Source organism: Onychostruthus taczanowskii, unplaced genomic scaffold (genome assembly GCF_017590055.1).
Source record: "Onychostruthus taczanowskii isolate IOZ18803 unplaced genomic scaffold, ASM1759005v1 scaffold60, whole genome shotgun sequence".
NCBI lineage: Eukaryota > Metazoa > Chordata > Aves > Passeriformes > Passeridae > Onychostruthus > Onychostruthus taczanowskii.
In genome coordinates, this window is record NW_024503680.1 from 1,233,182 (window position 1) to 1,244,199 (window position 11,018).

The 11,018-nt window shown below is 46.0% G+C and overlaps 1 protein-coding gene across 1 annotated transcript in view; it reads left to right on the forward strand.

The window, feature by feature from the left end:
- LOC121343844 (transient receptor potential cation channel subfamily C member 4 associated protein) overlaps positions 1 to 10,864 on the forward strand; it is a 36,159-nt gene extending 25,295 nt beyond the window's left edge. The window contains exons 10-19 of the mRNA XM_041419350.1: positions 63 to 194; positions 873 to 931; positions 2,908 to 3,009; positions 4,347 to 4,430; positions 4,728 to 4,818; positions 5,340 to 5,480; positions 6,630 to 6,738; positions 6,937 to 7,049; positions 7,279 to 7,485; positions 8,349 to 10,864. Of these exons, the coding sequence (XP_041275284.1) occupies positions 63 to 194; positions 873 to 931; positions 2,908 to 3,009; positions 4,347 to 4,430; positions 4,728 to 4,818; positions 5,340 to 5,480; positions 6,630 to 6,738; positions 6,937 to 7,049; positions 7,279 to 7,485; positions 8,349 to 8,486 (1,176 nt within the window). The 3' untranslated portion in view covers positions 8,487 to 10,864. The remainder of the gene's footprint in view (positions 1 to 62; positions 195 to 872; positions 932 to 2,907; positions 3,010 to 4,346; positions 4,431 to 4,727; positions 4,819 to 5,339; positions 5,481 to 6,629; positions 6,739 to 6,936; positions 7,050 to 7,278; positions 7,486 to 8,348) is intronic.
- The last annotated feature ends 154 nt before the right edge of the window (positions 10,865 to 11,018 follow it).

Consider the following 11,018-nt stretch of genomic DNA (forward strand, 5'->3'; position numbering starts at 1 on the left):
CAGACTACATTAAATCTGTGGTTTAGGCTGGAGCAGACGTGTTTGTACCTCTTGTTCCCCAGGTTCATAAAATGATAGCAGAGTTCAGACTCATCCCTGGCCTCAATAACCTGTTTGACAAACTCATCTGGAGGAAGCACTCAGCCTCAGCCCTGGTTCTGCATGGACACAACCAGAACTGTGACTGCAGCCCGGTGAGGAACCTCTGCAGTGGATTTTCATCCTGGCACACAATTCTGAGGAGCTGTGCTGAGTAACTGGGTGTTTGTATCATCAGTGACTTGAGATGTGGTAGCATTCAGATTTTGTGGGATTATTGATTTCATTGAAGTCTATCCTTAGCTCATGCTAGCAATTTAGCAGGGCAAGTTTAACCTCTCCCTTCTCTCCTAGTTTGTTTGTTCATTTTAAGGAACATGTCTATTTTGGGAACTGAGAAAGGAGTAAATTCCTGGACCCTGGAGGCCAGAGGTAGAAGACAAGTAAAATTCGAAGTAAAGATACCTAGGAGAGGCACAGAGTACAAATTGTGCCACAGTCAGGTTTAGGGGGTTGGGTTTTCTGTTGGACTCTTTATATTTTTTTTCTTTCCAAACCTGGACATTCTGAATTGACCAGTACAATTGTAAGCTTTTGTGCCTTTGCAGTGAGAAGGAACTATTACCTGTTATGTGCATAGGCTTGAGGCAATCTTCATTTCTATTTTGGGAAGTACAACCTCTCCCATTTGTGCAAGTCACTTGCTCTGCTGTCCAAAGGGGTTTGATTTGGAAAGGTTTTCCTTTCAGCTGTTTCATGCCGTGGTAACTAATGATAACCAAAAGTACTAAAGCAGTGATTTTTTTTTTTTTACATTTCTTGTCTCCTTTTAGGACATTACTCTAAAGATACAATTCTTGAGGCTTCTTCAGAGCTTCAGTGACCACCATGAGTGAGTATGAGAAGCTGTGGTGGGTTGTGGCTTGGTGCTGTTTGCCTGGCTGTGGTTCCAGGTGTCCTGGGCATGGGGCAGGCTCCACATGAAGGGAATGATGTGCTGTCCCTAAACTTATGTTCCTTTCAGCTCTTGCTGTAACAGCCTAAGAATTTGCTCTGTGGTGGGCATGTCTGAATATGTCTGGTGTGGTTAAACCCAGCCCATTTTATCTTGTGTTGAGATGAGCTGAAACATGTACAGGATGAGTTAACACTTTCTGGCTGAAGGAATAAAGAGGCAGCTTTCTTCTTTTTGCCCTCTACTGAGAGGTGACAGTGAGCCAGGGAAATACAAAGAAATCTCCTGTCTGCCTTCAGAATAAATCCTTAGGAAAACTTGGGTGTGCTGGAATAATTGGAGGGGTGGTGCAGTTTGCTTGGGGTTATTTAATATTTAATGCTGTGCTGCTTGTGCAGAGGTGTTTGAGACTTGTGGAATTGCATCCTGCATTCCATCAAGTGTTGCTCTCATTCAGTCCTGGGAGATGGTGTCCCTTCCTTAGAAACTCCTATGTTAGAGCCATGTTGCATTTGAGGTGCTGCTCATTCCTAGAGCCAGGCTGCTGGTTTTGTGCAGGATTTTAGTCCTGTTGGATAGATTTCAAATATCAGCCTTTTTGATTGTGGAATATTAGCTTTGAGAATGCAGAGCTGCTGGACATAGTCAGGGAAGGAGTGCTGACCTGTTTTAAATCCTTCATGCAATACATTGTTTGCCTGGGAATCACTCCAGGTTTTCCAATAAAATCTCTACAGGTGATGTTACTACTTAAGTGGCTGCTGCAAAGATCTCAGGCTTGTTTGAGCAGAAAACAGCTCTCAGCTGTAACACTTGAGCAAGAGGAATGTGTGGAATCTGTTTGGGGAGGGCGTTTAAATAATTACATGAACTTTCTATGAAATCACAGATAAGCTGAGTTAACTGAGGACAAGATGAGAGCAAAGTACTTGTGTGCTGATATTCATTCAGTGAAATTGTGTCCAAACCAGACTTGCAGAGCTGTTTATTGCAGGGAGAGAAGGGCTCTGTTCTCATTGCAGAAGCCTGTTCAGTCCACATCAAAGGGAGCTTTGCACAAGAGCCTCAGTGAGCACTAACCTGATGAGTGTTGGAAGCAAGGAGGAACCTCACACTCATCACTGCATCCTCTGCCCCCTGAGCTTTCCTGAGAAGGAATCCTTGCTGTCTGATTTTGAACACTTGGAAGCAGAAGGAGTGTCAGGGAACATACTGCCATTGGGCAAAGGGAGCCCCCTGGACTACATTTCTACTGTCAGATTTATTCTGCAGTTAGTTCACTTTTCAGACAAAATAATTTATTTTTATTATGAAAAGTTCAGTATTTGATAAAGAATTTATGAACATTCCTGGGATGTATATCCATTTTTATTTGGATCTTTACTTTTCATGAAGTTTTTCCAGGGTAAAGTTTGTTCAGATAGTAAAATACCAGGATGACTGAGTCCTTTCTTGCAGTTTCTGCTTTCTTACTTAGAAAGAGATTTATTACTTAAAAAGAGCAATCACTATAGGGTGGAGAAAACTTCAGGAAGCTGTGGAAAAGTTTGCTATTTCATACTTACTTTGGTCTGAAATTCAGCAAAATATTGCTTAGATTTTTTTTTTTTAAATGAGCATTATCCAGAAGAAAACATTTACAAACCGTACGATCCCAGACAAGTCAGCAAAGAACCATCATCTCAAAGCTGGTCAGTGTTGGAAGTGGCATTAGGTGAATTTTTGAGGTTTTGCCAAGCTGCAGCTGGCTGGCCTGGTACAGGGAGCAGAGTGGGAATGCTGTGAAGAGCAGCCAGGAGAAATCAGCTTGCCCAGTCCTGCAGCCCTTGTAGTCCTGTGTCTCTGCTTTTCATGAAACTGCATTTTTGCCTGTTGAATTCATCCTGCTTTTCTCCCCTCCTCCCCCACTGTAGGAACAAGTATCTCCTTTTGAACAGCCAAGAGCTGAATGAGCTGAGTGCAATCTCCCATAAAGCAAACATCCCTGAAGTGGATGCAGTGGTCAACACTGACAGGTGAGAGGGGACTGAGGGTGTTGGTCAGCAATTTAAGAGTTTTGGGAGCACTTAGCCTGGAAGTTTGACATTGGCTGTTCTGTTTGACCTCTGTCTGTCCATCACACTTTATTTCAGTGACTCCTTTCAGTGGGAGGTCTCCAGGCTTGGGGGATGTTGATGGTCATTAGCAAATCTCAAGTGTGCTCATGCTCAGAGTAAGGTGTTTTAAAAATAAAAGGAACTGTAAAACCCCTAAAAAGAGGGGTTTGAGTTCATGGTCAGACTTCACTATGATATGCTGGGTCTGCCTCTCTGGCCGTCCTTAGGCTGGGCATTGCAGACAGACCTGGAAAGATCCCTCACATCATTTAATTGCTATTAAATCTTAGTTCTGGCATTCAGGAGCAGTGTGTGCACACATAAATGTCCATTTCCAGGCTGCATGAACGCATCCAAGTGTCTGCTCAGAGTATTTTAAGAGCAGCTAATAACCAGAATAAGCAAAATTAGATTAACATGTTAAACCACTTATAAAATCTCTTCTGTTGCATTTGAGTATCTGTTAGATGGACTGTTTTGATCTAATAATCTCTTTAATACATGATTCTGGTGTATAAAGCTCAGCAGATGGAAGATTGTTTGCAGAATTTATTTTGTCATAATGCTCCCAGGGCATCAGCAGGGACTTGGTCTGCACAGAGCAGCTTTATCTCACTCCAAAAGGGAATTTCTAAGAGGATTTCTAGATTACAGTTATTATCGTAGTACTGTGTCTAATTGGGAAGAACTTGGGGTTTTTTTCACCCTTAGCATTTAGTTTTCATGTTGTTTTTCTTGATATGTGAGATCAAGGCATTATTTCTATATGAGTTCAATGCAGGTGGATACTCCACTGAAGGTGCACTTTAATACAAGTGGAATTGCAGTTGTACAGCCTCTATGCTTTTACTACAGCCTCATGTTGCATCCAGCTTTCGTACTCTGCTCTGCCTCCTAAATGGAATTTAGACTTTCCTTTACATTTTTTGGGAAAAAAAAGGGGGTTTCTTTCATTCCTAAGTTTGAATGTAGTATTTTTTTTTTCTTGATTCACACAAGGCATGAATTGATATTTCTGAAATTATTAAAATTTGGAGAGAAAGTTTTTACTTTGAACTTACTTGGAAGTCATGTTGCAGGTATTACAGATATTTACTAAGGGCAGTGAGGAGAACTCCTCTGCTGATAGAACTAGCACAATATTTGTAGTGTGTACTTCAATACTGAGATTTTGATCATCAAAAGCTCTGGAGCAGTGACTGGATTCAGTGCTTGCCCAGCCCTTCCACTCAGCTGTCATTTCTCACCTGCTGCAGGAGCCTTGTCTGTGATGGGAAGAGAGGTTTGCTGACCAGACTGCTTCAGGTCATGAAGAAGGAGCCAGCAGAATCCTCCTTCAGGTGGGTTCACTTTGCCTCTGATGAGCTGTTTGAGACCCCTGGGATGTAGCTTTGGTTTTGTCCAGCTTGGAGCTGCTGAGAATGTTGGAGAATCAGCTGTGGAAGGTCTGGCTTTGTTGTGCTGTGGTGGCAGTGCAGGTGCAAGAAATCACAGCCAGTGATTTTCTGCAGGATCAACAGGTCTGACTCCAGCTTCAGAGGGGATTGAAACAGATCAGGAAACTGGATTTAAATTGCAGTTGTGATCAAGTATTTCCCTTGCCCCAAAACCAACACCTCCTTCCTTCTTTTTCTCAGGTTTTGGCAAGCAAGGGCGGTTGAAAGTTTTCTGCGCGGCACCACCTCCTATGCAGACCAGATGTTCCTCCTCAAGAGAGGACTCCTGGAGGTAGGTAAATTATGTCAGGCATCCTCCATAGCAATCAAGAAGGATTTATCTGCAGTGAACCAAAAGTGGATAAAAATGTAGTGTTAAATACTGTGCTGGCTTTAAAACTCAGCAGGGAAATGAAGGCCACTCAAGCTGCCCCCTTGCAGTAGTGGGGAATAAACACTCAGGGAGATAAGTCAGGATCATAGTTTACTGGAAAAATCACAATAGATGCAACAATAATAATAAATTAGCAACTGCCCCTTATTCCTGTGTAACTATTGCAAATACTGGGAACACAAAAATACCCGTGAATTCTGCTTGTGGCAGCCAGATGTGGCCATTTGCATAACCTGCATCACTGGGAACTCATTTTAACAGGAGACTCATCTGAATTGTTGTCTTTAGTTTGGTGTTGTGGCATTCAGTCACCCAAGAACTTGAAGATAAATGCTTTAAGTACTGATTAAATCAGAGTCTGTGTTGTGCTGCTGGCTTGCACTAAGCTGTGGCAATAACATGTTTTCCTCCCCTGCCAGCATATTCTCTACTGCATTGTTGATAGTGAGTGCAAGTCACGGGATGTGCTTCAGAGTTACTTTGACCTTCTGGGAGAGCTGATGAAATTCAATATTGATGCATTCAAGAGGTTCAACAAATACATCAACACAGATGAGAAGGTAAATATTTGTAAAAGCTGTCCCGTGTGGCTCAAATTACACCCTTTTATAACCAAACACAGCGCTAAAACTCCAGATTCATTTGGGTTTGGTGTGGTTTCAGAGCTTGGAGCACAATAAACATTCAGGGGTGAGTTGCCAAAGTCCCTCGGTGTTTTCAGCAGTGCTCCAGCTGTCCTGAGACAGTGAGTGCTGAGCTGGTCAGCAAACATTGCCCTGTTCCACGATCAGGGAGGCCTAGGGTCAGGCTCAAGGGTAGCAGAACATTTCCTGTGCAGTCGCCAGATTTGTGGTTAAGTAATAGTTGTGGACAGTGAGACAGCTCCAAAAAATGTTCTACTGGAGCTTGCAGTGGGAATTCCTTTATGAATAAGGCTTAAAATACTTGGTACTGCACACAGACAGTAGATATTTGATGTTATTTGAACTTGGAGATGTTTTAAGAAGCCATGGCTTATGTAATTGACTATAAAATTGAGCTGCACATCAGTGGACAGCTCTATGCAAAGTGGTTTCATGCTCTTCTGCACTTTGGACATTTAACATCAGCTGGTGGGTAGGTTCTGAGTGGCCTTACGCTCTTGATTTTGTTACTGTCATTTTTCTCTCATTGCTCTTAGGTCTGGTAGACCTTGGCGAAGGGATGTATAAATGTATTTAAAAGAAAGCTGTATTTATTTTTGGAGTTTTTCGCTAGTAAATGAACTTAAACATTCTAGAGAATGTCTTTATATTTTGTCTGTGCTTCCTGTTTATTGATCTCTGACTGGGTTTAGTTCTCATTCTGTGTGACTCCCTCTCTGTATTTCTCCGTAGCGCTGTCTGGTTGTACAAAATCAGTGTAGGAAAACATGGAGCTGCAGGAATTCCTGCTCTTTCAAAACAAATACTGTATGAAATCTCACTTTCAATGGACTAACATAGCTTCTAAAGAGATTTTAGGGATGCCAGGATGACATTTTCCATTCCATAGTGTTTTTAAGTGATCCTTTGGTCAACCCTCAGTGCCAGTGTTGGTTTGGGCAGGGTGAGGCAGGGCTGAGAGTGATGTCTCCTCTTACCTTGTTAGAGATAAAAAAAAGGTAATGACCCTCAATATAAATATATTTCAATCTTTTAAATTCAACAGTAAAAAGTGTTTCTGTTCAGTTCCAGATATTTTTAAATCAGATCAACAGCTCTCTGGTGGACTCAAACATGCTCGTTCGCTGCATCACGCTGTCCCTGGACCGGTTTGAGAATCAGTCTGATGCTAAAGGTGAACAGGAGGCAGTGGGCTGGGACTGGGGGGTGTTCAGTGCTGATGATGGTTCATTTAAATCTGGGCTTCTGTACTTTGGGGGTTAGACAAGTAAGTGCCACCCTGAAAGTTTGAGCACAGTTCTTACTGCCCCAGTGCTTGGATCAGTGTGTCTGAGCCTCCTGCACCGGGTGATTGTTTCTCCTCTTGCTGCAGTTGCAGAGGTCCTGTCCGAGTGCCGCCTGTTGTCCTACATGTCCCAGATGTCCATGAGAATGTCCTTCCTCTTCCGTCTCATCAATATTATCCATGTACAGACACTTACACAGGTAAAGAGCTGCCAGGGACCTTGCACTCACCTTACTGGGACTGGAGTGGTGAGCAGGGCTGGGAGCAGAGAGGAGCCTGCTTTCACTGGAGAACACCCATGTCCCTTTTTCCTTACTGTGTGCAGGAACACTTCCACTGTGTGCTTTCCACAGGCTTGTTTTATAGGGACATGTATACAACAGGTATCTCGGTATTTAGATTTTTTTGCTGTGTCGTTTTTACTTCCAGGAAAATGTCAGTTGTTTGAACACAAGTTTAGTTATCCTAATGCTGGCCCGAAGGAAAGAAAAGCTCCCTTTTTATCTGCGCACCTTGCAACAGATGGAATACACGGAAAAATACCCTGGCTTCATCCTGAACAACTTCCACAGTCTCCTGCGATTCTGGCAGCAGCATTACCTCAACAAGGATAAAGACAGCACCTGCTTAGAAAATGTATGTGACCCTCTTGGCATGGCAGGAGTCAGTCACAGCAACACCTGTCTGCCAGTCCCCTGGCAAAAATGGGAGATTGGGATGGGAAAAAAGGGAGGAAGGTCTGCCCCCAGTGTAGCTCTGTGGTGCTTTCCACACCTCAGTCAGGCTGCCACAAGGCAGGTGCTGGGCTTCCCTGGAAACAGAGCCTGAGGTCCTGGCTCTGGCACGCAGAAGTGAGACTTGCTAGTGCTGAGTGTGGTGGAGGGGCAGCGCTGGCAGGATGGCAGGGAGGGGGAGGCAGGACAGAATGCAGTTTGAAGCTAAGGGAGCAGCCTGCAGGTTTCTTTGCCAGAGCTGGTTTGTCCTGGGTCACTGGTGGGTAGAAATAACCAACTATCCAGTTATGTGGGGGACTCATGGTCTGGTGTTGGGCTGCTGGGGTGGCCCTTGGACTTTGAGGGAATAATGCAGGAGGGGTGTGAGCAGGGAGCGTGTTGGTTTTTGTGTCATCTCTGGAGTGAGAGCTGCTTCCAGCACTGGCTTATCTGCAGCACCACAGGGTCCCAGTTTGTGTTTGGACAGGGCAGCAGAGGACAAGTTTGAATTATGGGTGTACTGGTCCAGGCAGGCTGGACCTGTGCTGCTCTTAGCAGCTGCCAGAGGCACTGGGAGTCCTTGTCTGCATCTGGAGAGTGAGTGAGCAGCTGGTTGTAGAGGGTCCAGTTGTTCAACAGCCAGGGAGGGAGGGCAGAGTGGGGAACCCAAAGTGTTGGTCACACTGTGGGGCTGGGCAGCTCGGGCTGAACGGGAAGTGATTTTCAGCTTTGGGAGGTGTTCCCTGCTGTGGCCTCCACTGACCCCGCTGTTGTCTGTGCCCACAGAGCTCCTGTATTAGTTTTACCTACTGGAAAGAGACTGTTTCGATACTGCTCAGTCCGGACCGGACGTCCCCCTGTGCCATAGTCAGCTACATCGACGAGGCGTACATGGACATTGACAGAGACTTCTCCGAGGAGTAATTCCCGCCTCCAGCTTCTGATGGACAGCTCGGAGGGTCCCTCGCAGCCCGGGGATTTTCAGGGATACGCTGTGTAGTGTGTGTGTGCAGCTCGGAGCTGCGGAGCGTCGTCCCACCCCCGCCCCTGCCGGCCCCCAGCTCTGACTCTGAGACTCGGACAGCTCTCTGGGCAACACATTCAGGGATGTATCTTCCAGTTGTTCTGGGATAAAAATAATCACCTGCACAAACCAGCCTGTATTATTTTTTTTCCTCTCTGCCGGTCCAGCAGGGCTGGCAGAAGGGGTTTTGCTGACGTGAGGGTTCTCTTTTCCGTGTGTGCCGGTTGAGGTGTGGCTCTCTCAGGGCTGCCAGGATGAGCAAGTCAAAAAGCACAGCAATTGCCCTCCAAGTGTGAGGTCCAAGGAGCCCATCTGAGCAGGACCCCACCACCAGCCACGTGCAAAGCCACCACGAGGACTCCCTGCAGGTGTTAACTCTTCCGCTGGGCTTTGGAATCGGGGCTTTGGGGTTGGTTAGAGCATGAGTGTGTGTGCGTGTGCGTGCTTTTAATTCCTGAGAGCCCCAGCTCCAGTCACCTCTTCACCATCGCCTTTTGGATCATTTGGTACTAAATCTATCTGTGCATTAGGAGAGAACCTCTGCTCCTGCTGTCCTTCCTGCAGATCCTTCCTATCCGGAGGCGTTTCGCAGTGCTGGAGAACAGAGACATTTCAGCAGTGATGGAATTGCAACAGGGGTTGGCTTTTTCACGGAGCACTAGCATTAAAATGTACTAATTTTTTAAACTTGTCCCTTCTTGGGTAACTAATCTGGTTTTACAATCCTTTTCAGGACCATTGCTCTTGATGTTAACCTGCTATGCCTGGAAGTCTTAATGTCAGTCTCTGCTTTCAGCCCTTAATATCAACACACACATTAATCTTGAAAGTGCAATATTACTGGAGATGTCCATTTTTTCCTGGATCTGTTTTAATCAGAAAGTGTTAAATGCTGGGAATAAACTCTCCTGGTTGAAAGTAACTTTGTAGGATATGTTGGAAAGGGGAATGGGGTTTTGGCAGTCTTGACTGCCAAACCTGCATGTGCCCTGCCTGCTCACCAACGCCATGTTGCTCCAACACATTCCGATACCCAGGAACAAGATACACTACACTTAAGCCACTACATTTAAGTCAAAAACATGTCTTGCAGCTACAGCTAAAAGAAACCTGTTTTGAAACACACATCTGAATTTTTTTAACATTTTCTAATTTATTTGACGAGATGACTTCAGCTCTGTCCAGGCTCCAGAGGGGTGAGATGTCCCAGAGCTGCAGCCTTTTGTCTCGTTGCCAGCAGCATGAAACCCCCCCTGAGGCTCCCTGTGCTGGGGCTAGAGGAGTGAAGGAGGCTCCAGCCAGGAGTAGGACTTGTCTCTGAGCATGTCCCTTCTCCTTTCTCTTCTCCCACACCTCAGTGTCCTGCTGTGGGCTCACAGGGTGGTCAGAGCTGCTGAGCTTGTGCATGAAGCTGGAGCCTTGCAGGAGCTCCTGAGGATCCTGGTGTCCCTCCCTGGGAGCTGCATCCCGCTCTGGTGAGGGTACCCTGGGGAGCTTCTTGCCATGGCAATTTCACCTCTGTTCCTCACCAGGTCACCCCCACCCTGCTCCTCCCTCTCCTCAGCTCATTTCTTTCTCATCTGTACTTTTTTTGTTCTTGGGTATTTGTGTTTTTGGTGTATCTTTGCTTCTTAACTGTAATAGATGTACACTTAAAATAAATGCTTCAAATTAAAAGGCTTTTCAGTTAAGGGATGCCTTTTCCACAGTGTAGTTAATTGGTGCATCCACTGATTGCTGCTGTAACCCTGCAGTCTCACTCCCCTCTGTGTTTTAAAGACAATTTGGGGCCCAGCTGCCTCTGGCCTTGCCCGTGGGCCTGGGGGAAGCTGAGCCCACACCATCTCTGGGGGTCTTCCCAGGCCTGGGAGCACAGGCTGGGCTTTGCTTTTGGGCTGATGGGGCAGAGAAGGGCACAGGGAAGAAACCCCTGGCAGCTCCTCCAGGGGTGGAGCATGCTGGGCTCCAGGGGGAAGGCTGCCCCAGTGCACAGAGGGTCCAAGGCAAATCCCAACTGGGGCCACATTCCTTTGGGATGTCTGTCCATGCCAGATGCCACAACAATCTCATGGTGAGAGGGACCAGACCCATGGAGGTGCCAACGGGCTCTGGGCAGGGATGGGAGGGAGGTGGGAGCCCTAGCACTAACAAATACCTCTGGAAGTGTGCACTGTCCCCATGGATGGCTGAGGTTCGTGCTGCCCTGATTAATGCCGATTTGCTAACTGCAAATAAACATATTAAATGGAAACTATTAAAGAAATCTATTTTAAAGAAATGAGTGGAGGTGTCTTTCTTTCCAGTGCCTTTGCCAAAGCCATAACCCCCTCCAGGGCTGTATGAGGGGACTTTATGTCCGCAGCAGGAGTGGTTGAGGTCTGTTGTGCCTCATGCCCCTGCAGTTAGAGCTGTGTTCTGGTGGGGAGGTATGA